Source organism: Toxotes jaculatrix, chromosome 4 (assembly GCF_017976425.1).
Source record: "Toxotes jaculatrix isolate fToxJac2 chromosome 4, fToxJac2.pri, whole genome shotgun sequence".
NCBI lineage: Eukaryota > Metazoa > Chordata > Actinopteri > Toxotidae > Toxotes > Toxotes jaculatrix.
In genome coordinates, this window is record NC_054397.1 from 4,451,711 (window position 1) to 4,478,686 (window position 26,976).

At 41.1% G+C, this 26,976-nt stretch overlaps 1 protein-coding gene across 2 annotated transcripts; it reads right to left on the reverse strand.

Moving 5' to 3' along the window:
* On the reverse strand, window positions 1-26,095 carry LOC121181061. Of its 2 annotated transcripts, XM_041036843.1 has the most exons (65): window positions 25,970-26,095; window positions 23,282-23,379; window positions 22,351-22,369; window positions 22,157-22,193; window positions 21,012-21,134; window positions 20,513-20,712; window positions 20,330-20,433; window positions 19,777-19,889; window positions 19,281-19,523; window positions 19,023-19,097; window positions 18,673-18,914; window positions 18,133-18,214; window positions 17,844-17,987; window positions 17,345-17,547; window positions 17,134-17,243; window positions 16,888-17,006; window positions 16,604-16,774; window positions 16,492-16,523; window positions 16,107-16,204; window positions 15,991-16,013; window positions 15,870-15,891; window positions 15,726-15,753; window positions 15,548-15,626; window positions 15,319-15,465; window positions 14,944-15,155; window positions 14,558-14,658; window positions 14,342-14,460; window positions 14,050-14,226; window positions 13,927-13,958; window positions 13,722-13,819; window positions 13,459-13,481; window positions 13,341-13,362; window positions 13,214-13,241; window positions 13,021-13,105; window positions 12,758-12,904; window positions 12,338-12,549; window positions 12,094-12,197; window positions 11,896-12,014; window positions 11,629-11,784; window positions 11,264-11,478; window positions 11,013-11,098; window positions 10,605-10,741; window positions 10,395-10,520; window positions 10,120-10,310; window positions 9,034-9,122; window positions 8,466-8,593; window positions 8,256-8,383; window positions 8,062-8,179; window positions 7,477-7,695; window positions 7,168-7,338; window positions 6,683-6,832; window positions 6,539-6,603; window positions 6,314-6,443; window positions 5,985-6,070; window positions 5,766-5,895; window positions 5,243-5,433; window positions 4,917-5,007; window positions 3,377-3,506; window positions 3,101-3,291; window positions 2,583-2,744; window positions 2,356-2,492; window positions 1,767-1,906; window positions 1,583-1,677; window positions 996-1,350; window positions 1-639 (listed from the first exon to the last, which is right to left on the reverse strand). In XM_041036843.1, exons 2-65 carry the CDS (start codon window positions 23,331-23,333, stop codon window positions 551-553), a joined length of 7,851 nt encoding a protein of 2,616 aa, XP_040892777.1. In that variant the 5' UTR covers window positions 23,334-23,379; window positions 25,970-26,095; the 3' UTR covers window positions 1-550. The 2 variants fall into 2 exon arrangements, with proteins under 2 accessions (XP_040892777.1, XP_040892778.1); XM_041036844.1 differs by lacking the exons at window positions 1-639; window positions 996-1,350; window positions 1,583-1,677; ... (1 more) ...; window positions 2,356-2,492; window positions 2,583-2,744 and having other exon boundaries at window positions 3,151-3,291; window positions 4,913-5,007.
* Between the last annotated feature and the right edge of the window lie 881 nt (window positions 26,096-26,976).

The window sequence follows — 26,976 nt, forward strand, 5'->3', positions numbered from 1 at the left end:
TCATAGTGCAAAGATAAACAATATGTATTTATTATTCAGAAACTCCAGGCATACTGTTTGTTTTCAAGGTAAAAGAAAGCCTTAAAGAAAGCACTAATTCCAAAAGGATACGCAGGATTACAGAAACATAAGTACAGTAGAAACTGTCACCTTATTTTCTTCCATTTAACCTTCATTTCAACAATTAAAACAACTGAAGCTTCAGGAAAAAAGCTTCAGAACAAAAATGTGATTGAAGCAAATATAAGAGCTTAATAAAAACGGTTTCACAGCATATATTCTTTCTACTGCAGGACTTATAAAGAATATATTATTTACATCTATTGTGTTGTTATTGCACTAGAAATATTTTATTCATAGTAAGCACTGCAATTTAATATGTAGCCATTTAATATCAGTTACGATTTGACGTAACCCTGGCTGTCTGCATCATCTCTTCAACATTATTTTCCTTCAGTTAGAGATAAATAAAAACTTTACTTCATCATCTTTTCCACTTCATGATTCTGGGCCCTGAATTTGGATTAGCAGCCATGTGAGTTCTGTTTCTTCACACTAAAATGTGCTGAGAAGTGATGAAGAGCACAAGGAGAACAAGGAGGGAGAAGCCAGCGTCTGCTCGGATTCGGGTACCATTACCTAAAACAGAAACACAAACTCCCGTTAAAGACCTCCTGTTAAAGTGAAGTTGTACTGTTAAAGACTGCAAAATACTTAACATCTCTCATTTAAATTTTTTAACTACAGTACCTGATTCAACAACGACTTAACCTCATATATTCCATATGTACGAACTACTGTTATTTCAGGTACTGTAAAACTAAAAATAGAATGAACTGCAAACTTATTTAACTAGTTTTCTGTCAGTTGTAGCTGTCTGGCCTTAGTTGTGTTGTTTCTTTTTGAAAAAAGAGATCTCAAACTCACACTGTTAGTGGTAAACAGTATACTGTTTCCCAAATATTCTTTTTACCTTATGAAGCCTCGATTCTCACCTGTGGTTGTGGAGGATCCAGTAGTGGTGGTTGAGGATGACGATGAGCTGCTTGCAACGGTGGTGGCAGCAGGAGAACCGGTGGCCGTAGAGTTGGTGTTTGGAGGGTTGGTGGCCGTAGAGTTGGTGTTTGGAGGGTTGGTGGCCATAGAGTTGGTGTTTGGAGGGTTGGTGGTCGTAGAGTTGGTGGTGGACGTGGGGTCAGCTCTACCTCCCACAATCCCCACGCCCAGCGTTTCGAGCTCTGACTGGAACTGCCTGCTGATCCAGCTCTGTACCAGTGTTTGGTTTTCATAGGATTTCAAATCTGCCAGGTTGGTGCCAAGAAGACCTTTAACTTGATTAACAGTCAGGTTCTTGGGAGAGCAGAGCAGGGAGAAGTGTTATAGTAGTGTGAAAACACACACACACATTTATTATTTGAATCGACTGTCACTAACTGCAGAAACAGAGGCTCAGAGCAGAATCATCTGCCACAATCTCACAAACTCACAAATCAATGGCCCTTACAAAGACTTCTGCCTCCCAAAGACTAACAACACTGCTAAAATTTAAACACATACACACACTCACACACACTCTACTAACCAGTACAACGTTCTCATCCAGACTGGTGAAGGTAGCCATGTCCATGTTGACATTGGAGGACGCCAATCTCACGACATAGTCTGAAGTTGCACCCCCTGCAGGCCGAGAAGGAAATGACCGGTGATTTAAGTTTTTCTGCATGCAGTGTGTGTGTGTGTGTGTGTGTGTGTGTGTGTTTGCCTACCGACATAAGATTGTGTGAGCTGGTAGGAGGATAAAGGGATAGTTGAGCGGGTGTTCACTGTAAATGCTTGGCTGGCGATGGTGAACAGTTCTCTCTTTTGTTCTGTGGTGCAGTTGGACACAGTGAGGGCACTGGCCTCTCTGCGGGACACAAACACACAATGTAGAGTAAGAGACAGGTATGAATAGTGCTAGAAAACCATTAAAATAAACGAGGATCCCCACATTGGAATCAATGTTCCCTTAAACGTTTATTAAACTTTTAGAAAGATCATAATGATTTAGTGATTTTCATATGTGCCAGACCATCCTAATTACATTTTGTCTGCCTTATTAGTTTCAACCCATGTGGGGTTGAAACTAATCAGAGTTTATGTGAGCCCTGTGAGATGAGAAAACCATCTCTCTTAGATGTAACTGTGTCCTTTTTGAGAATCACTACATCCATTTGTCTAAAAAAAAACTATAACAAAGTTCATTTTACAGGATTTGGAAATTGTTATTTTTCAAAAAATTTCATGCTATGATCAGAATAAACCCCTCTGACACCAAATAATCCTCCAAACACACACATAGCCCTGAAGTCTTACTTGAGGCTTTGTTGGGAAATGTTCTTTAAAACGTCGATGTCCAGGGAGCACAGGTTGGCTCCTCCGATGGCGTTGAGCTCTGCACTGCCGAGTTTATTCCCTGCCTGACTAAGATACTTAGAGATGATGGCCTTAGCCTGGACAAGAAGAAACATTCATCCATGAGAACGTATAATTATATACGCATACATGCCCAACACACTTTACGTGTTTACTTGTTTGCTCACCAGGCTCGGGTCCCACTGCCCATTTGATGAGTCCATCAAAGCAGAGAGTGTGTCAAGCTGAGTAATACTCCACTTGCTGATGTTGTCAATAGTGGCCACACGAGACGCTGGGCCTAAGAGCTGAACCTGATCCTCTGGGACGGTTGAGTTGGCAGCGTAAGCCTATAAACGTGAAAATCAGAGTGGAGACGTCGCAGAACCAGAGTCAGTTAATTTGTTAAAAGTGTTTGCCCTGCAGATGTTTTCTAAAACACAGCTGCTGCTCACTCCTTAGAGAATCAGTCAAACTTCTAATTCTCTTGTTCTGATGTTAAGGTTTCTCTAAAGGTTGAGGTTAATTCCAATGAGCTTCTCTCCAAAAGGAACATTTGGAAATATCCAACCTGTATTATTTTTGCATTTTCATCTGTTTTGCTCCGTTAACAAACTGATTTAAGCGGCACTGCTGCAAAAAGCCTGAGCTCTTAGAGTTCACTTTGAAAAAGGCACCTTCACCTTCACAGGCTACCGTCACCTACCTCTTCCAGCTTGCTGAGAACAATCTTCAGGTATTCCAGCTGGTCCACCTTGCTAGTGATGGCATCCAAGTTGTTTTTAACGGTCTCGGCACTGAGGCAACAGTTGAACTGGTTTATGTCGTCATAGTTGAAGGGGAACGTCTCATCGCTGATAGTCACCTGGGTGATTGTACCTACTGTGCACTCATTAACTGAAACACATGGAAAAATAATAAATTATGAATTCAAATAGAAAATTCATGATGGAAAAAATTAGCAGAGAAGAGAGACACTGACCTATAGATCGCTTTGACTTCTTTCTTATGGACAGTCTTATTTCTTCCTTCAGCCTCCTCCTCTTCTGTCTGTCCACTCTGTTCTGTCTGAGAACTCTCAGGAAGTACCTCAAGAACGTGCGCTTCGTTTTCTGCTCACAGGAGTAAAGCGGGTGTGTGATGTCTCAAAACAACCAAACACCACCAACCTCGGTCCAACACTTAGCAGATAATGTCAACCCATCCACTAAATGAAGACACTGATGTACAGTGGGTACGGAAAGTATTCAGACCCCCTTAAATTTTTCACTCTTTATTATATTGCAGCCATTTGCTAAAATCATTTAAGTTCATTTTTTTTCCTCATTAATGTACACACAGCACCCCATATTGACAGAGAAACACAAAATTGTTGAAATTTTTGCAGATTTATTGAAAAAGAAAAACTGAAATATCACACGGCCATAAGTATTCAGACCCTTTGCTGTGACCCTCATATATTTAACTCATGTGCTGTCCACTTCTTCTGATCATCCTTGAGATGGTTCTTCATTGGAGTCCAGCTGTGTTTGATTATACTGATTGGACTTGATTAGGAAGGCCACACACCTGTCTATATAAGACCTTACAGCTCACAGTGCATGTCAGAGCAAATGAGAATCATGAGGTCAAAGGAACTGCCTGAAGAGCTCAGAGACAGAATTGTGGCAAGGCACAGATCTGGCCAAGGTTACAAAAAAAATTCTGCTGCACTTAAGGTTCCTTAGAGCACAGTGGCCTCCATAATCCTTAAATGGAAGACGTTTGGGACGACCAGAACCCTTCCTAGAGCTGGCTGTCCGGCCAAACTGAGCAATCGGGGGAAAAGAGCCTTGGTGAGAGAGATAAAGAAGAACCCAAAGATCACTGTGGCTGAGCTCCAGAGATGCAGTCGGGAGATGGGAGAAAGTTCTAGAAAGTCAACCATCACTGCAGCCCTCCACCAGTCGGGCCTTTATGGCAGAGTGGCCTCTCCTCAGTGCAAGACCCATGGAAGCCCGCATGGAGTTTGCTAAAGAACACCTGTAGGACTCCAAGATGGTGAGAAATAAGATTCTCTAGTCTGATGAGACCAATAAAGAACTTTTTGGCCTTAATACTAAGCGGTATGTGTGGAGAAAACCAGGCACTGCTCATCACCTGTCCAATACAGTCCCAACAGTGATGCATGGTGGTGGCAGCGTCATGCTGTGGGGGTGTTTTTCAGCTGCAGGGACAGGACGACTGGTTGCAATAAAAGGAAAGATGAATGCGGCCAAGTACAAGGATATCCTGGTCAAACACTTTCTCCAGAGTGCTCAGGACCTCAGACTGCCGTGTGATATTTCAGTTTTTCTTTTTTAATAAATCTGCAAAAATTTCAACAATTTCATGTTTCTCTGTCAATATGGGGTGCTGTGTGTACATTAATGAGGAAAAAAAAGCTTAAATGATTTTAGCAAATGGCTGCAATATAACAAAGAGTGAAAAATTTAAGGGGGTCTGAATACTTTCCATACCCACTGTATACATGTGATACTCACTTTGTCAAAGTTGCCATAGAAAGTCGAGGTCAGATACAGCGGTAACATCCCGAGGTCCTCCAGAGTTTTTTCATTCCATGTTGATGGGTCTCTAGTTATTGAACAACAGTGTAAAAAGAGAGTATCACACTGAATATGACACTAACACTCATGTTTTAACTGACCAATAAATTACTTTTCTGTTTTGATCTTTTTTTGGAGATAAACAGATGAAGACAGGAAGCAAAGGTTGCTGGTAAGAAATAAATTTGCTGACAAGAACATACAAAAAAGTATGATCTTGTGAAACTTGAAAGTATGGTCCTGTACTGCTGCTGCTGACGTACCCGTACGGTGTTTTCCCGCTCAGCAGCAGGGTTTCAACAGCAGCAGCTTGAGCATTAGTGAGGTCCGGGCAGTTCTTGAGATTTTCCAAAATAGAGGGGTCAGAGTTCTCGATGTAGGAGCCATCCAGAGTGCAGCACATGTTCCCCAACACCAATATATTATCCTTCGTCAAACTCGTGTTTGTTATGCCCTTAGAAAATAAAACAAGTAAATAAAACAAGTAAGAATTAGGATTACAATGTTGACACTTTAATTTAGAAAGCTGTGTATTCACACTAAGCTATACACTAATTAACAGAATAATATAATATGAATAAACACACACAGAAATTTGGGTGGAATCAGAGGAGCAGAAACAGATCAGGAAAATGATCCCAGCGACATTTTCTTTGAACATGCAAAAACTGTCTTTGTTACTGATTTTATCAAAATTATTGGTTTATTGGTTCAGTGAATTTGACAATATTTCTTAAATTTTGTTTAATAGGCCACTTAAATATAGTTTATTGTTCAGGGACTCACCAGGCAGCTCCTGGCATTAGCAAACAGCGCAGTCAGTTTGTAGCTGAGGACGGAGGAGAAGACGGAGAAGTCTGCATCCGCCAGCTGTTGGAAATAGGACCTGCAGCTGGCCTGTGGCACCAGAGAGTAACTGTAGGGAGACAGAAAAACAGTCACTGACACAAACTGTAGCAAGACTTGGTTTTAGCTTTAGTCTAGCTCAAATAAGCCTAAACTCACTCATAGTACAGCAGCACATCAGGAGGATAGAGGTCGAAGCTGGTGGCATCTGAGTCGTTTTTAATGTAGTTGTACATGCAGGTCAACTGTTGGTGAGATAAGACAAAAGTCAGAATGTCCCCTTTGCTGTAGCAATAAGCAGAGATTTGGTTATTTGTAGGTGGAAAGGTTAAAAAACTGGGCTAACTCTGATTGAAAAGAAAAACCTTTGATTTGTCAAGGTTACATAAACTAGACACGAAGTGATGACCTGTTTTACACACAGACTTTTAAGGGCTTCAGTGCTTACTGTTACACACATCCACGCGTACATTCTCCCACTCTCTCACCTGAGTCTCCACCAGTGTGACCTTGTTCTTGCCTTTCCTCCGGCAGGCTCTGATCAGCCTCTTGATCTGCACCTTCCGAATGATCGTCACTGCAGTGCAGGTGAACCCTTGCAGCACAGAGGATGACAAACTACAGACAAAACACACACACACGCACAGTATGTTATATCCACACCGAAATCCACTTGTGGGACATTTTCTGACTGAAACGTCTTCGAAACTCACCTTTCTGGACCTCCGAGCTCTGCAGTTGCATTTTCCGCAGCTATTACATTGAAGAATAACTCAACCTAATGGAAAACATATGGCATGACATATAGCAGGTGTGTTGAGTACAAAAGTGTGTATTTCACTGTTGCAGCCCCCTACCTGTTGCCGTTTCCACTTCTTCTTGTTGAGCTTTGAGATAACACTGCCTTGATTTGAGAAGCCCAGCAGCAGAACTCGAGGGATCTCAGTGGCCATTTCATCTGGTACGTTCTGTATGATCACATCACTGTTGCTGTTCACTGATACGATCTGGGAAAAGACAGTTAAAGAGTTTGTTTACAAGAACATTAATATCCCTGCTTTGACTCTTATTCTGGTTTTGATCCTGTTTGGGATAAGGCATTAACATGTTTTGATCCTGATTCTCTCTATGTACTTGCACTTGAATTACCTTTAATTGTCATTCTTTTTCTCCATATTGTTTTTTTTACTATTGTTATTCTTGTCTACACTGCATGCACAAGTTTTTCTCTTACTTGAATCGAGGATCTGAAGATAGAGGATGTCGTACAAATTGGAATATCTTCTGGAGACTGTACAGATAAAACGGACTTGACCAAAAAGGCAAACTGTTATTTACATACCTGAGTAACAAACATCTCCCGGACAATCTGTGGAGCTGACATCAGGTACACCATGAATGTAGGATTCTGAGATACAGTAACAAGCTGGGAGCCACTAATACCGCTGAACACTGTAGAAGGAAGACCCACAACAAGAGAGCCCAGCTGGAGCAACGACGACATGCTGTTGATCTGGTGAGACAAAGGGGAAGCAGCACACAGATGACCCCTAAGATAACTTTACACTGGCTTGAGTGCCCTCAGAGACAAATCCCAAATCGGGATTCAATAAAACATACAGCGACAGGCGGACAAACAGACAGGAGCTACCTGCAGAACCCCTGAAGACATCAGAGACAGAATAATGGCCTTGGCCTGGCCTTCGTTCCAGCCTGTCACACTGCTGAGAATGCTCAAGGAAGCAAATAGCTCCTTAGGCTTAATACTCTTGATCTGGCCTGTGGACAAGCCGGAGCTTTCGTTGCCGAGGGCAGCAATGGCTGTGGAACCGATGTTGTTACCAAGGTTACCCGCCAAAGCTGCGGAAACCTATGATGACCAAAGGAAAAAAACGTAGTCAGTTCTGGAGTGTGTTTTGGAGTAAGATCCATTCCTGGTGCAGGACCGTACAGGTACAACATGGTACCCTTTGCACCTCTAAAATTCATACTTCGTACTACACTACATGGCGACACAGAGTCTGCCCAGTTGTCGTGAAACTGTAGATGTTAAAATTTGAACATTTATGATTCCATGACAACTGCGCTTTTGTGGACGAAGATCTTGATCTATGATCAAAAGGTAAAGAGAGAAAAAACTTGATAAGAGACTCTTTAGCATCGCGGCTCTACATATTTTGTACAGATTTTTCCTTGTTGATTGAAAACTGTGTGTGTTTTGTGGGGTTTTTATTACCTGTGGGTCCAGGTTTGTGCAGAGAGTGGTCAGGTTGTACAGCACTATCATACTTTCTGCTGCAGTCAGCTGGCTGAACGCTGGACCAGGAGCGACACACCGAAACAACAGTGGCAGACTGCAGAGAGAGAGAAGATCTGATTTAGGATGAGCACATTTAGAGGGTATTATACATTTCAGAAATTTAGACTCACAGTAAGGGATTAAAGTTGCTGTCCTGAAGATAAATAAGCTGAGTGTAGTAGTTGGTGAGGTTGAGAGGTAAGGTGGAGTGGTTGAAGAGGGCGATATTCAGAGGGTTCACTGTGAACACCTGGATAACCTGCAGAGAGGAGGTAGAGGTATGAACAAGTTGGTCTGTACATCACTAATCTACTGATCATCAGCTGTTTCCTTATTAATACCTGTGCAGATCCAAACGTCTGAAGAACATCCAGAGTGAGGAAAGGCAGGAAAGGGCCCATGTACTCAACAAACCAGGCTGTAGAGTTTAGTTCTGGGACGCTGGGATTGTAACACCTCGGCACCGTCGCTACAACCACAAATTATAGATATTTCAGTGGAGAATTTAAACTGACCAGAGAGAAAAATACAGGATAAATAAAACTCACAATTTAGAAAGACTGACAGAGATTCTTTTCAGGGTGAATCGTTTAGTTCTGACAAAAGTGCTGATAAACTTACTCCTACATGCTGAACATTCAGCCTGCCACCAAGTCTGATATTATTGGAAAAATAATTGATTACTATATCAGGGTGTCTGCAGGCCTTGAAAACTTATACATCTTCAGTTTTGAAATGTTTTTGTATCAAACTGGGCTTTCAGGAGATGTTGTACACTTATGTAGTTGTGGGATTGTAGTAGTATAATAATAAAGGATTCTAGGCAACATGGCATGACCATGAAACAAGCTTTAAATTAATTCTATGTATGTTTTATTTGATTTTTTTATTTGACAACTGAAGACTGACCTGAGGTGAGGTACGCCCTGATGGTGTTGAACACATCTTGCCTCCCAAACTGTGCAGTAGTGTAGTTGTATTTACTAAGAACTGAAACGCTGAAAAAAGACAAAATGAAGTCAGAACATAATATTTGAAAACAACTAAAATGTACACGATGGTGGATGGTAAGAAATTATTGGTCAGTTGATAACTGTCACATCCTTGTTCCTGAGTCAGGTCCTGTTTGTCTGTGTTCCTCAATACCAGTTTAGTTAGTTTCCTGTTTTACTTTGAAATTACCAACCCCTTTGTCTTTTTTGTACATTCACTTCCTGTCCTCCTTTGTCTCAGTGATTACCTGTCCCGCCCCTAATGTGTTGCACCTGTGTCTTATTGTTTCCCCGCCTGCTAGTGTATTTAAGTCTTGGTCTCCCCTTTGTTCTCTGCTAGATCGTCTTTGTCTGTATAGTCAGGCGTTCCAGCGTTAGTTCCTTGTGATTTGACCTGGTTTGTCTTCTTTATGGTTTTTCCCTTTGCCTTACAATTTTGTTACCTCTGCCTGATTTTGGACTGCCTTTCTGTGTACCGACCCTGTTTGGATAAAAGACCAGCTCTTTGCCTCTTATTCCTGTGTGCTCGAGTCGTGCATTTGAGTCCCTCTCTGAGCCCTCACCCCTTGTCAATATCAACACACCTCGCTTTTCCTTTTCAACCTACAATATTTATCATGAATTTATGCTTTAAGGATCTTTTAAGAATATTTTGCAAGCAACGATACTGATAACCCTTTACTGCAAAAGTGAAAATCAATAAGTCACAGGTGAAGTGGATTAAGTAGATGGCATTGCATTTGGCAGTTACATACTACATACTGCAAAATGTACAAGATTCACGTTAGGAAATATGGGACCCCAAAGTATATTTTATTATAAGCCAGAAACGGATCGTTCTGATTCCTAAGAAAAATAATTAATTTATAAATGTGTTAGTGGCCCTCCCATCTCCCCACTGAGATAAATGTGAATCTTTGCATTTTTTCTGTCTATTCGTGTTTAGAAAACAAATTTAGAAAAACTGACATGGTTTAATAAACATTAGACACAGCACACATACAGCTTTTGGAAGGCCAGACAGGTGGCGTTGTGCGTGACGTCAGGGCTGATCATGCTCTTTGTGAGGAAGACCAAGTAGTTGTGTAGACGTCGGTCAAACCAAGCATTGACGTCTGACCTCTCGGAGCTGCTGAGAGCCGTGGGCCAGAAGCAAGACAGTGTGGGTCGCCCCACCACCACCGGGAGAGACTCCTGTAGTGAATATACACATTAGTGTGTTTTTTTTCGTGACAGTGTGTTTGCATTTTGTTGTGTGTTTGTGTGTGTGGTACATACGGTCTCCAGGAACATTGGTATCTGGATGTAGTTGTGGTAGAGCACACAGAGCTGTGTATCATTGTCGACAATGTCAGGGCGACGGAGGAAATCCCCAAGAGCGGATGGAGGCATGGAGTTCACCAACTGGAAGAATGGAAAATGTAAAATGAGTTATTGTCCTCCTCATTTGTTTTATAAATTTCCCATCCCTCATTTCTGGACACACACCTGATGCATTCTGTCGGGAGGCATGAGCGACAGGAAGGTGGTCAGGTTGGGGAACTGGAATCCCATGAATGAACGCTCCAGGAAGCTATAGAAACTGTGATTGTAGTTGTCTCCGTAGCAGCGCAGAGGTATTGGTCCTAGAAGAAGGGAGAGTGAAAGAGGAAAACAAACTTTGACTTGATGAGTTAAAATGGTTGGGTGAAAGATAGTAAATCCAAGATTATAACTAGTGGTTAAAAACTCCTCATGGTGCCTTTAAACATCAACCCCTCTCTAAGATCAGTGACAGAACAATTATCCTGATGACTTATTGTTGCAGGAATAAGTGATGTGATAAGTATAATCCATTATTTTGTAATACACCACCCCTGAAAACTGTTACTAGTTTCCTCTCTGTGATTTCTTCACCTCTGAGAGTCTGAATGATGTGGTTGTGGATTCCTCTCTTTGCATCTTCACTGAGAGATGAGATTGTTGAATTTAGGTCCTCCACTCTGAAATAAAGAAAAAAAAAACATAACGTACATAAAGTTAAATTTAGAAATTAACTACTGCAAGTTACATTTTCTAAGACCAGAAAGGAAATGGTTTTTAAAAAAAAACATTTGATTCGAAGTAAAATTAAGCCATTATTTCGATCATCATGAGTTTAAACGTACCCCTGCTGCCCGATACTGCAGTTCCTTCCTGCCAGTATTCTGAAGAATGGCGCAACATGGAGGGGTGACAGATTGACCAGCAGGGGGCGCAGTCGGTTGTGGAGCCACAGCGACACAACAGAGTCGCTTACTGAGTGATCTGAGAGGTTTGCGCGATCGAACACAACCTGTAACATGGCCGACCTCACGGTCGAGGGGATCAAGTTTTCATGACCCTGCAGAAAAAGAGAAAAGACAAACATTTTTAAAAAGAAACCTTCAGGATGATTTATCTAAACCACTGTTTTACTTGATATGACCTGATACCAGTTTAAGGTGAGTTGTTATGTGTTTGCAGGAAACTTGTTGGTGTGACACACACTCACCATGATGGCAGGCGAGAAGTCATCAAAGAAGACAGGGAGTAGATGGCTGGGGACGTATGTCATCAGCATGTTAGCCTGGGCAGGAGAAGTGAGCTGACCAGGTGTGGAGGACACCTCTGCGAGTTGTCTGACTGTCAGCTGTGGCAACGCTTCCATCTGCATGTGCACAGACACACACACATAGATACACAACAACATAGGTGGTTAAAACACAGACAAAAATAAACAAATAAACAAATGTAAGAAACACAAAGCAACAGAAGGTACCGCTGAGAAGTTGGAGAGGAGCATCTGCAGGTCGCGGAAGGACACGAGGACAGAGAAACCTCCCAGGTTCTTCTGCAGCCATACTCCACTGTTGCCAGTGTGTAAACTGCAGCTGGGATCTGAACAACAAAAAGCACACAACTTTACTCCTCTGAAGGAAAAAGGCACTGTGAACTTTATGGGAATGCGAGCACCTACCTGCAGTGTTGTTTCTGGTCAGGAAAACCTTAATGAAGTGTGTGTAGACAGACATTTGCCTGGCTAGTGTCATGTGTGGCTGGAGATGACTCAAAATCTTCACACTGAGTTAAAAATGAGTAGAAAGGGTGATTTGATTAATGCAAAGTGTCACAATATTTTGACATCTCAAGCGAGAGAATCGGGTCTTCACGGAAGCAGCAAAGGCGTAAGAGGCTCCTATGATAAACGCCGGGCTGCTTACATTTGTTGGTAGGTGCTGCAGTTCATTCCCTTTTTGGTGAGACATGATAGGAAGTCAGGGGAAACAGCAGGCAGGAACGGACGAAGCCGGCGGTTGAACCAAAGCTGGATGAAGGCCGGATCATTGAGGCTGACCATGTTGAAGGTGTCCAGTCGGATTTCTCGTATAGAGTCCAGAACCATTGGCAGTGCAGGATTACTGGGGTCCAGAGTCTACAAAAAAGATTGAAAACAAATCCAGCACAGAGGTCAGGTCCATTCCCTTGTATGTCAATACCAAATGAATCTGACATTTTAACAACTTCTCACAGATTTTGTGACACTGAGAGAAAAAGCGAGACAGCTGTATATTTTAATCCAGCAGATGTAATTGTAAAAATGTGCTGTAAATAGTACCTCTCTGAGAGTTACTGATCTGTACCTTGTTGGCTATTAGATCCAGAGCTTCATCGAGCACATGAGAGGCTTTGGAGAGGAGAAGCTTCCAGGCGGGTCTGGATCCGCTGGAGTTGGAGGAGCGATTACACATCAGCATCACCCCCAGATCCTCGGCTGTTAACGCTGACAGCTGTGTTATGTAAGAGCAGAGGAACAACAGGTGAGGAAATACACGGACCCACAGACTTTTTCACACAGCGGCAGTTGTAGGACCTGTTGTTCATCTAAGATGTTTGGTTGTCTTACTGAGGCACAAGCAAACTCCTCAACAGTGAAGTCACAGAAACGTCCGTTCATTTTCCCGCTGTCAAGGTGGAGCTGCAGCTCTGTGCTGTGGGTGAAGAATGATCGAGAAACTCAAAATTTTGCGGACGTCACATTTGGCACCAAGTGTCAAAATGTCCAAAAATAAGAGTTGAGAGTGTTTTAGAAATCCCACCTGTTCACTCCAACACAAATGTCGGTTTCTGTGGAAAAACAGCAATAAATGAAATCATGGTGATTATAAACATTAAAAGTACTGAATTACTTTGAAAATGTAGTTTTTAAGCAGTGGGACAGCTTACCGTTTGTCATGGTGACACTGCACTATGGGGAGAAAAAGATTAAAATGGTTATTGATGCATCTTCTATCATGAGACCAAAATGTGACACTATGAACAGACAAAAATCACATATAATTACCTCTCCACTGTAAATGACACAACCTACAACAAAAACACAAGTAAATGCCAATCACTTAATGGTGTATTCGAACAAATTACATATTTAAATTCCTTTTAAGTAATAGGTTTGGGAATGTAACAATAGGAAAATAAAGACATGATCAGGTTCAGGGAAGATGGCAGCCTTAGATACTGTTCAGACTCTGCACTTTCCACTTGAATCCACTAAATTCTTTTCAAATACAGCCTTTGATAATGGAGGTCAGAGACTGTGCTTCTCACCTGGTGGTATGTGCTGGGATAAAGCAGTCTTGATGTTGGTGATGACTGAAACTACATCAAGAGAAACTTTAGTCATGGCCAGGTCCAGTCTGGTAAACCTGGAACACCAAAACATGAAGAATTAACATCACGGTGTAATAATCAAAAATAATTATCCATGAAAAACCATGAAAACCCCCCCCAACATATTTAGATATGAACTCACAGTGTTTTGTATGATGAGCAGGAGAGGTTTCCCTTGAAATGAAGAAAACAGAGATAATTACTTTTAACAAGCAGTGCAAAGTCAAAATTCTGAATGAGGAGGAAGAACTTTACTCTGTTTTACCTGCGGAACAAACGTGACGAGGTGGAGCAGGAACTCTGAAAATTTCTTCTGCTCCGGAGGCTCAGTCAGGTAATCAAACAGCATATTGATGATGACGTCTTTATGTGGAAGAGCTGGAAGAGTCAACGCCAGCAGCTCTGCACTCTGCTTTGGAGTCAGGAGTTGTAGGACGTCCAGCTAAAGATAAGTAAAAGAAGGAGAAAAAAAGTTTACCCATGCTGAAAATAACAAAGTAATAACAGCACTGGCCAATTCTTTTAAATCCTTGTTGTTTGCAGAACTGAAATCTCACAGGGTTGAAGTATGGGTTGAGATGCAGCAGCTCTTTGAGAGACAAAAACATCGAAAATGGACCCAGATTCTCCTTTAGCCACTCAGCACTGCCCGTGGAGCTGTTCACGCAGCCTGGACCTGGAGCAAGACAAGGAGGTAAAGAGATGTTTAAGTCCATCCATGTTTAGGAATATGAAATGGATCATTATGGTCACTCAGATAGTGCAGCGAGTACCTGAGTGTGGTTGTGACAGGAAACGCAGGATGAAATCCTTCAAGATCACATGTTGCTGGCTTAAGCTCATGTCAAACAGCTGCTGGACAAACACCTGCAGTCTGATGATAAACAGACAGAAGAGGAAATCAGGATGTGTATTAAAGTTTATATCGAAATTGGCAGCACCATGGCAGCACTTTTTTTCCATCTTTAACATAATAACATGCTAACATGCTATGTCAGCAAGCTACCATGAAAACAATTCTCCACTGATACAGGGCTCGACTGAATCCTTATCAATAAAGTCAAAAACAGCAAACTAGATACAGACATGATGTGTATAAATGCAGTACACCAATGCTGTAGTGCTGTATATTTGTGCACAGTGTGTGGGAATCTCTTACATTTGCTGGTACGACTGACAGCTGAGGTTTCTGTGGCTCAGGCAGCGCAGAAAACTTCCGGATGCATATGGCAGCAACCACCTCAGACGTCCGGCGAACCACATCCTGATCTCACTGCTGTTCATCAGCTGCTCGTCAGTCAGCATCGACACTCTGATCTCCCCAATCACATCCAAAACCTCTGACGCTGATGGACCAACCACGGGGATAGGCTGTGGGGACGAGATAAGTTGATTGACTCACTATAGATTAGATTAACTGGAGGTGTCTTCCCTCTGTCTTCTTCAAACTGGTTTGCACATTTTGTTTCATTATTTACTTTAATAATCCTGAAAAGAAGCTGAGGATCCATCAGAGATTTAAAAAGCTACTGACCGTGTTGGCCAGGATGTCCAGAGCTGCGTCCAGCACAAAGGAGAGTTTGGTGAGCACCAACTTCCACAGCACTTTCGAGTGGCTGCTGTTTCCAGGCAGATTACACCTCAGGAGGGACAACACCTGATCGGCTGTGAGGTTCTCCAGCTGCATGTGTGACAGCGTGGTCATTCAGTCATTTAGCCATCCTACAAAGTATTTTTGTAATTTCTATCTGATTTTGACTCACCTGTGCACATGCATATTTCTCCAAGGTAAAGTAACAGGGGACAGAGGTCGATGTATTTAAGTACGACTGTAGGTCAGAGCTGTGAATGCATGTAAATTAACAAACACACACATCAGTACAGAGGCTGTTAGAACAGTTCTGATAATTCTGGATATAGATTAAAAAAAAAACTGGATACCTGTCGATTCCTCTGCAGATGTTTGTGGCTGTCAAACAGCAACGAAAGAAAAAAATCGAAAGATTTAAGCTCTAAAAATATTCAAAACAAAGTACTCAATAATAAAATGAGACTTAACTCAGACGCCCGTCAAAGAATTCTTACCATTGAAGACGGTTACTGGGCACTGTGAATGACAGATTAAATACATTTAAAGGAAAACGCTGAAATAATTAATCAATAAAATTCAATCAAAAATAGTTGTGCTAACTGAAAGAAATCTTACCACGAAGTTCTCTGGCACACATGCTGTTCAAACAGAAACAGAAAATGTTCACTTGTAATAAAAATACAGTGTCGTCCTGTATGTTTTTTATGTGTTTGTGAAAAAAAGAGACTGACCTTCTGGTGCAATGTTCAGCAGTTCATCTATGCCAGCCCAGGTGCCTGGCTCCAGGTCCGGAGGCAGAGATGGTATGGCAACGTACAGTCGCTCCAAACTGACACACAAATAACAACAACAAACATTTAACTAGAATTCAGAGAGCTCATATCATTGTCAAAGCTACAGAATGCTTTACATTTGTTTTTTAAAAAACAGGAAACAGCCAATGTTGAGAAAAAATCCTGAATCCAGACCAAAAACAAACCACTTCCTTGGCCCTTTGGCTAACATTCTACCAAACCTGACTGAACTCTTTTCAGAAAGCTTTGAGATATCATGCAGACTGACACACAGATTATATACTGATGTAAAGCACATTAAAACCAATGTGGAGGTACTCACATGTGTTTGTAGACACCACAGGGTGGGTTGACCTGAGAAATTAAATATTTTAAAATTAAATTCACAGGACAGTGAAAGGTTTGCCGAACTTGTATCATGGAAAAGCTTTTACCTTGACGGCGAGCTGAACCAGATAGTGTAGCACCTCTGGGAAGTTTTCAGGGGACTTCATCAGGAAGTCAAACACTTGGTTGATAACAACGTCTTTCTCCGGAGGAGTGGGAAGAGGCAACAGCAGCATCTCTGCTATTTGTTTTGGAGACAAGAGGTGAAGAACCTCCAGCTGGACAGAAGACAAGAGAGGAGAGAAAACAGTTATTTACAGTATACTTAAAGCTTCACTCATGTCGGTTTTAAATGGTCGAATGTCAAAAAGTTCAGGTTTTCCAGACTTACTCCAGAGAAATTGGGGTTGAGCTTGTAGAAGTCAGTGATGGAGGCGAATCTTGAGAAGAAGCCAAAGTTGCCTTTCAGCCACTCTGCACTATGATTGGCTGAGGAGAGACACTGGGGGTCTGAAACATATGCACAGAAATGTAAAGTACTTCCATTTAATGGTATTTTATACTTTTTACTCAACTGCATTTATTCGACAGCTAAATTTCGTAGCTTCTGCTTTACGACTGCAATCAGTTTGCTTACCAGAGGTGTTGTGATGCAGCAGGAAGGAGAAGATAAAGTGCTCATAGATGTTGTGACTGTACATTGGATCAGCATCCATGAAACTCATGTGTTTGCTGAGAGCTGCGACACTGCACATAGCAAGACAGACAAGAGGACAAAATTACATTTACACCAAACCCAGTGAACGTGAAGAACAAAAAAAAAAATCCTCTCAAACCCATGAACTCACATGGTTTGGTAAACGGGGCAGGAGAAGTTCTTGGTGCTGAGGCAGGAGAGGAGAGCTGGGGGTATGTTAGGCAGGAGGGGCATCAGTTTGACCTGGAACCAGAGCTTGATGAAGTTCGGGTCCTTCAGGTGTTCCTGAGTTAGAGATGGAGAGTCTGCTTCACCAAAGATCTGCCGAAAGTCGGACACCACCTCCTGGAAGTTCTGCAGGAGAAACACAAGAAGGACAAAGCACTGATTTAAATTTTTATCTTAAAATGTATAGTAAAATGAGAAAGTAAACAAACACACATAAAGTAGGTTACAATAAATGTTGGAGTCAGGATACATAAAACTGTACACTGGTTCAGCATGAGATATGTTTTAGTCAATAACACGTCTTTATGAATGCAAATAAATCTAAATAAATAAAGCATATATAATCAAAAAATTGGCAATTGTGCTTTGATTATTGAACATCACAGAATATATGAATGGAAATCAGATAGATAGATACTCACTGCTGTGGACAACTCCATTATCAGTGAGTTCAGACGTTCAGTCAGCTCTATGATCAGTCTCATGATCGTCTCCTCGGACATTGTCAGGTTGGTACGAGCAGCGCAGTGCAAAACGTAGGCCACATTTTCCACTGCATCAGTCAGCTGGTACCAAAAAAAGAAAAAGAATTATAGAACTGTGAGTGCAGATGACTTACCACTTTTTCATTTTTTTAAGCAGATGTTTGGCACCCAGGAAAGATTCATGTAAGTTTAAAAAAATATAAATATATAAATCTCAAAGTCTCACCCCACAAGGGCTCTTGTCAAGGGTGATGCTACAAACATCCTGGATTTCAGAGGTTTGATTGTCCCGACTATGGTCGAGATAACTGCAAAAAAACAAGACACAAACATGCATTCAGAAGACATAATAATACACCATCTTACATCCTAGAAATATATAGACTGGTCTGGTGTGGACTGAGCTGGTTACTTATTTAAAGCTGCATTCATTGATTTTTGGCCACTAGAGGGCAGAAAAACTCCACAATGAGCTGATAAGTCTGACATATTTTCACCTTATAAAATTCTTACGGTTAACGTGTTAACAAGCAGTTTCCTTTTTACACATTCAGCAGACATGGAGAAACATTTGTATGAATTTGGAGTTGAGCTTCTGGTAACCTGATGAATGAAATCCCTATATACACATTAGTTTTTTTTGTACAGTAAAAACCCCAAAATTTGACCCATATTGTTTCCCGTTGACTGGCACCTTTACTGGTACACACTACATACAGAACGTGATATGTAAAAAATGCTAATCAAATGGGTCAGCTTGACTTACAACACTTCGTGGAAGGCGAGCATGATGTTGGAATGCATCAGGTTCTCATCGTTCGGCAAAAACCTCCGTAACACCGGCATCACGACCTGCTGGTACCAGTCCTCCACGTTCGTCACATCAAACTTTGGCGCCTCTGGAATGACGGATGTGTTCTGTGGCCGGTAAATGTCTGCCAGCTCAGCCAGAGTCCAGTTGAGCAGGAACTGGGTCAGAGTGGTACTTCTTATTTCTGAAACATTTCTCTGGAGAAACACGGCAGATCAGGAGTCATTTACATTTGGCAGGTTTACTGTAGTTTACATTCATTGTATGTCGGTTTATGTGCACATGTGTATAGTATGTGCTTGTACCTCATGTGTGAAAGACACAAAGTCATGAACGAAGCTCCCAATGGGTCTGAAAGCCATCATGAACCCGTTTACAACCTGTAAACATGACAAGAGGTGCTATATCAGCAGGTACTCTAAAATAGCAAAATACAGAAACAGTCATGAAAGCGAATAAGCGTATTTCCAAAAAATGTAAAAGATTTTAAATCTGTTATTTCAAGTACTTCAAGAGCATTAAAGACCTGGCAGAGTCCATACATCCATGCCACATTACAGTACCTCTCTGATGGGGTGTTGTGGAGAGACCATGCCATTTGTAGGATGCGGAGGATAGGTAGGTGGATATCCAGGGCTCGTCCAGTTGTGGCCCCCATCAGGGCTCATGGTGGGAGGAGGGCCAGAGCCCCCTGTCAGCAAATCGTGGAAGACCAGGGTTAAGGTGCCGTTGTCCCAACCAGCAACCTCAGGCATCAGCAGCAGCTCTGCCTTCTGTGCTGGAGACAGCAGGTGAAGAACCTCCAACTGCGGTGGAGAAAGAAGCAAGAACGGGAGAGAGGAGGAGGATGCAGAGGAAGCAGTGTGAAAGAGTAAGGATGTGTTTACTTTAAGTGCAGCGACAGACTTGAATGTAAAAAAAAACTATTATTAAACTGTGTCCACCATTTGATACAACCTGAACAGTTCTAGTCTCTGGGAAGCAAAATGAATTAAAACTCCACCCATTCTGTTCCTGTGAGGTATAAAACCTATAAACTTGGACGAAAACTCAACTCACTCCACTGAAAACCATGTTGAGTGTTGAGAAGTCTTTCATTCGGGCCATGGCTCTGAAGGCACCGAAATTCTTCATCAGCCACTCCTCGCTGCTCTCGACTGGGCTCACGCAACCTGTGCAGAGATTACACACACACAGTGAACACAACTAACACACATATACAAATTAGAAGAGATAAATAATCTTATGAGATCTTAACAGATCTGAACACCCGAATTTGTCAGTTAAAGAAAATGTCACTAAAGCAATATTATATTAATGGTCATAATTGAATGGTTGTGATTTAAAATAATAATAATAATAATAATCTCTGGTGAGAATTAAACACTTCTTCATGTCCACAATTAGCCAAGATGGACCAATCTACACCTCAGCATTTTCACACCTATTTTACATATATTCATTATTTGGAATTCTTATTTATTTTTATCTTATTTATTGAACACTAGCCTTTGTAGCACAGCTGGCCCTATAGTAGTATGTATGTTAACGCACATACTATATGACCAGTTAATTGGAATTTAGACTTATTTGCATTTTAAAAAAACTTTACCAGCTACCCTGTCTCCAGACAGGAAAGGGTACATGAAGAATGTGTAGATCCACTTTTGTCTGACTGGATCCATCTCAGAATAGTAGTGACTGAGCTCCCTCACTCTGAAAGAAAAGACAGGATGGTGAGAAGTTGCTGTGGTCACCAAAACACACTGGTAGATAGAGACAGAAATAGACATACACAGTCTGGTAGGTGGAGCAGCTGAAGTTCTTGGTGCTGAGGCAGGACAGGAAATGTTTGGTAATGGATTTCAGCAGTGGTTTTATCCTGACGTCCAGCCACATCAGGACCAGGTCTTCATTCTGGAGGGGGTCTGCCCCGGGCCTCCATTCCAGTAAGCCTTGCAGTGTGAGAAATGGCACTCCTGTCATGCTGGACCTCTGTGGTGATGAATATGAGAAAAAAAAGGAATCAGTAGGTGCTGATTTTTTTAATGTAACATGGATAAATGTGTTACCCTGAAAGGTTAATAAAACAGGTAGACAAATACATGTCTTTCCAGAAGACGTTATTGCACAACTGATCTGTGACAGTCTGGAAAATTTGACAGCCACCCCATAAGAAAATACAAAAACAGCATTACAGCACCAACTGGTCAGGTTGGAATTTCTGACAACATTCCTCCTGTTGCGTGTCTACTGAGTCACATTCTTGTGTTGGTGCTAACTTTAAGCTATACCATGAAGGTGTACACATCCATCGTCGCCTCAAGCATGCTTTTCAACCTCTGCATGTGGTCCCTCCCGGTGTCTGTCGATGGCAATCCCACACACTGGAGGAAATGTGCGGTCGGATCCGGCACCTTGGAATGAACGTCAGGAGGAAAACTTAAGCAATAAGTAAACAATTTGACTTAGCAAAACCAACTGAAATCATATTTGTGACAGCAACTACAGAGCTTCTTTCAAAAGATTTTTTTTTTACTGCAAACATTTTCAGAAAACAGAAACTGCACCAAAGCTCATAAAGACATAATCAGTTCATAACATTTGGGATTATAATGTGCTGTTTTATAACAGCAGGTTTCCATGGAGCCATGGCTGATCATGGCTAACTGTCTGATTGTGTACTTCTGAAAGCACTGAACTTGAGGCACCTGGCCTATACAAACCACACAATGGATACTGAATAGAATATATTAAAAACAGTGACTGTCAGACTCAAGACAGTTCACACTCATTTCTAACTGCCTCATCATTCTGCCGTCAGCGTCTCACAGTAACAAGTTGCAGCAATCTTGACAAACCTCCACATCATAGACTTCCCCACACTGGTATTTGTTGCAGGCAAAATCTATTGTTTGGTGTTTCTGTCATGCAGTCCACACCTACCCACCAGTTGTTTTCTATACAAGTTGTACTTTATCAGGTTCAGTGTGATAACTCATGTGAACAATGTGAGAACTGATCTTGATGTTGCGACCGTGCATTCAAGTCATTCCAAAAATCCTAGGACGGAGAAGTCGCAAGCAAACTGTCATGGTAACTAATATTCTGGACCTCTCTCTCTCTCTCTCTCTCTTTTTTTTTTTTTAATTACACTGAATGACCCAGTCTAATACTACCATTAGGAAACTCTATCCCCATGAATTTCACAACTTGCTTAAAATTGTCTTTGTTGTCATTTGCTGTTTACAAAACAATCTCAGAAATATTCTTCAACCAAGAGATAAAATCAGGACATGACGTCTCTTGCCTGCAGCTTTGGGAAGGATTGGACTATGATCATAAACCCATTTAGACCAAATTTCTGTTGAGCATTTTTTTCTTTCCTGCACAATAATAGAAAATGGTTTGGAAAATGTTTGTGTTCAGCTTCACTCACCTGAACGCAAGTTTCTCTTGTATCGCAGGTTTCATTTCTGTAGATTTGCATCAGTGAAGCAACAAAACAAAAGACGTCAATTTTCATTTTATTTACATCAGAGTGGAATCAGGTGGAGAAGAACATTTTATGCATGACTGGTTTTCTAATAAAAATGCCATATCTGGTTTTCCATTTTAACTCCTTGATCTTACCTTTGTGCCCTTGATGCCCCTGAAAAGAGAAGACAAGGTTCATTGTTATAGCTGGCACTAGAATCTGAGAGATTTCGGAATAGATTTGGACATATTGAGGACATTTCTATCATGAGATGTTTTCTGGCAAGATAATAATTGTTTATTGTCAGTATAGAACCAAAGGACCAAAATCAACCATGAATTAATCCTTCTATCCTTGTGTCCTGTCTCATCCCGATCTTCATTGTCCAACGATTTAAAGCTGTTGCACTGGCTGACATGTTCCTACATTATGATAAACATACCTTTCACAGGTACTTTTATTTATGATCCCATATACAACATTTAAGAATAGTATTGAGTCTCTTTTATGAGCTATATTTCTGTGACCCATCTTTTTTTACTTATTCAGTTTGATCCAATGAACTTGAGGCCACATAAAGACTAGAAAAGCCACAAGCTAAGTAATTTCTTACAACGGCTTGATGCTGTAGTTTATGGGGAATGTTAAGCCAGGCAGGAGTAAATAGGGCATTTGTTGGGGACTATTTTCAGTGGCTGATTAATACACTTTTGGTGCTCCAGTGAGCATCTCCGGCAGCAGGTTGGTGTATGTGCAATCGAGCAAAGATAGATAGATATAGTTGTCTTTTTCATGGCAATGCATTGTGAATGAAGGAAAATGTCACCAAATTCATTTTTGAATTTTTAAATGATTTTAATGGCTCTCAGAGCTATAACTAGCAGGCAAAGAATATCAGCCTGTAGCTACAGACAGTACTGTGTAGGATCAATTCACTGGTGATTCTGATCTTTTAATGAGACAAGCTGACAATAAGAAAAATATGGAGTATCTATCATCAGGCTTTTCTTTTATATCTGGATTCTTCCCTTCTGACTGTAGCAGAAAAGAGGAGGATTACAGAAAAGACACAAAATCCGATCTTACCAAAGCAGCACCCCAGGAGGTAAACTAGTAGGAACAGGTAGCGTGATCTCATGATGTGACAGGTCTCATGGGATGGGAGGGCTTTGTGGTGAAATTCACTGGGGAGGGAATCAGAAAGAGCAGGTGACACAGTCAGCTGCTTGCACCAACAGGCACTACAAGATGCAGGTGGATCAGGGGACTAAAACACGGATGTTTATCCCAATCAGAGTGTTTCAAGGTCTCTTAATAACTTTAATCCTGAACAACATTGTCGTCCAGAGGCTGTCAACGCTGTGTAATGCTCTGGCACTTGAAGCTCAGAGCCTGTTTGGCTGGCCACTGATAGCAATCAGGGAGTGGCTGTTGGATAGACAGTCAGTGCCATAATGTGACCTTTAACATAGCGGTACAAAAGTGATGAGACAATAGATGCTTCAGAGTAAAGAATGCCGAAATTCTACACCATCCACCTCCACACAAAGAACATAAAGACAACAAGCACATAACCATGGTTGAAAAAATATATTCTGTAAGATGTTGCAAGAAATATACCTTGTTTCACCGCAGTCTCAACAACTAGTTTTCAGATTTTCTGCTGATCTGTCAGTGTTAGGTAGAGCCGGTAACAGAAAGGTGAATAACAAGAACCTGTGAATCCATCTCTCATGTTGGTGCAAATGACTCACCCAGCTTTTGTCATGGGAAGGTGATAACAAGTAGCGCACTGTAGCTTGTTCTCTTTCTCATGCACACACACACAGACTGTTTTGTTGTTCCTCACATCAAAGCTGTTATGCAGAGGAGGAATCATGATATAAATCTCTCAGTGCACAAACAGTAGGGGGAGTCCCCACAATGTGCCTGAGTGAACAGATTTATTTATTTAATTTCAAATTTTAATTTGACGATGAACTCCTTGAGACGCATCGTCTCATTTTCAGGAGACCAACAATAATCAATATAATAGCATCAACGAGAACAGAAACCGCACACACTATATCTCAAGTGTAATCTGCTCAAAGCTAACGAGAAATAAAATGAATTAACATCTATTTTTCTAATTATTCCAGTCTGATGATGCTTTAGAATTGAAAGCATGTCTCCCATTCTCTTGAGAAATTAATGGCACAGTAAAAAAAAAGAAACGGCTGTTGAGTGTGTCCAAGTGAATATGATGATGTGAGTGGAACTAACAGTTGCATTAAGATTTATGACCCCACATGATTACAGTAACACAACAATCTGTCTGTGTGCCATCATACTGACATTAGCTGTAGAGACAGGCAGGTTTAACGTTCTCCCTGAGAAGAAAATTATGTTTGTTATGTGGTTTAGGTTATTGCAAATGAAAAGGATTTGTTGTTCATAACATGATGATTTAAGGCCCTTGATTTTTTTTTCTTCAGAAGACAGATTTATTTGTTTGCAATAACTAGTTATGTTCTTTTCTTACAAATGTTTTACCACTGCAAACACATTTTTGTGCCTTCTAAGTAACTAACAACTGCAAACAAATACACACACACACACACACACAAGTTCCCTCTCAAGACTTTCACCCTATTGATTCTATGTTATGTATTGCCACATATGTTCCTTGTTTGGTTAAAGTATTTGTTCAGGATCATTCCTCCTCTACACACATTTATAACTCTGGCAGGTGAAAGACGAACACTATTTAGATCCTTTGTGACTCATTTGCTATTACCAAAGCTGGAACAGAAGTGGTGTGAAAATATTTGAAAATGTTTGTCCTATAAGGCTGGTCAAATGACTTCACCAACTTCCACACTTAAACACACAGGGAAACCAGGGAAGTGCCACACTAAAGAACGGTTTTGAAGTTCTTTGATTGAATATTTTCATTTGATACCACTTTATATTGTACTTTCTACTGCACTACATGTTGATTTTCAGACTTACATTCACTTTGCAGATAAAGATTCTACATACACGCAACCTAAATATGAAGAACTGCTGCAGACAAAAGTACCAAAAGGTATGCTGAATAAGGTAAATATAAAACGGTACACACCCTGAAAGAAGCCATTCTTCATTAAATGTACTTTCACTTTTGATGTTAATTCTTGACCGTGCACAGTTCATGAGTTACAAAGAGAAGTAATAGGATCAGATACTTACACTTGACACCTAATGTTTTGTTGCTACTACTTTTGTACATTTGCTTCCATAGAATTTTCAATGTTGCTGTAATTCATTCATTATTCTTTGTTCTAAAGGTTATTTAGAAAGTCACCTTGTTATTACATATTGGGAGAGGGCCTCTTCTTAGAGGAACTCCTGCAGGCTTGAGCACACTCTAACCCAGTTTAATGAGGGAGAAGTTATTATTCCCGCAGCTGAAATCCCTGGTCGGCATGTTGTTGCCGGAGATGCACACTCACACAACAGAAAAAGACCAGGTTATGGTACTATGCGATTACTTGACTGATTTTCCTCCTTGTCTGCATGTATTTATCACTGTAAAACCTTCACTTCTACACTTCTAATTTAGCACGACTCTATTGTTCTCTGATTAATCTGATTATGAATACATGTCAATGGGAATAGAACCATCTACAATAAGTACATATGGCGATATAAGATATAAAAAAATTGGTGATGTGATCCTTTAGGCTACAGTGACAGATTTGGCATGGAAACAAAAATTACATGATGACATGAAATCAAAATCCAATCTCTTACCAAATCTTGTCTTGTCTTGTCTGGAGTCCTTCAATTGCCTTAAAGTGCTTGGCTTAAACACTCTCTCTCTCCTGACACCTGAGACACAGGTGCACCAGTAAACTGCTGAAGGGTGTGTTGTCTTGTGACGACAACGCAGGCGATGATGGCGGATTCCTGTCTGCTGCACAAGGGGGCAGGACGAGGTTTGTCCTCCTGTTTCAGCCGTGTACTACACTGCACCTGCTGCGTTTAGGTATACAGTATGTGTTTATACGTGTAGATTACATGTACCCTCAGCCCGTGTGTCTGTGGATGACCGTGTGAAAGAAAGTCAGAAAAGAGACACAAAGTATAAAGTTACATCCGATTCATGTTCAGCAGGTTACACCTCCCTAGTATTTGTTTTTGGATATATAAGCCTCTAGCTATGTTAACAATAAAGCAATTTGGACCTAATATTTGAGACAGCCAATCATGTACAGTTTACCTAAGAGATCAGCATGGATTTAATATGGATTTATCTTGAACTTTAAACAGCTTGCCACAGAAACTTCCCACTCTGTGGTTTCACGGCACCAAACCCAGTCACGATGTGTATACAGCACAATAAGGGTTGACCATAAACAGTCCTGCCACCAATGAGAAAGAGAACTCTTTCAGAGGTGACATGTGTCTTTAACATGTTCCAGGTTAGTCTGTCCATTGGCTTTAATGCCTAAAGTTAGAAGGTAAAACATCAACTGATAAGATAACTTGAAAATCTAAATGTGGACTGTAAATATCACAGTGACAGATTCTGAACAGAAGTTATTCTTAGAACTCATAGAATTCATCTGTACACACACACACACACACACACACACACACACACACACACACACACACACACCACACACACACACACACACACACACACATACACACACACGCACACACACGCACACACACACACACACACACACACCTAGCATGCACAGGCACATCAAGTTAAACTGGTTTGTTAATAATCTGAGGCTCCAAACAAA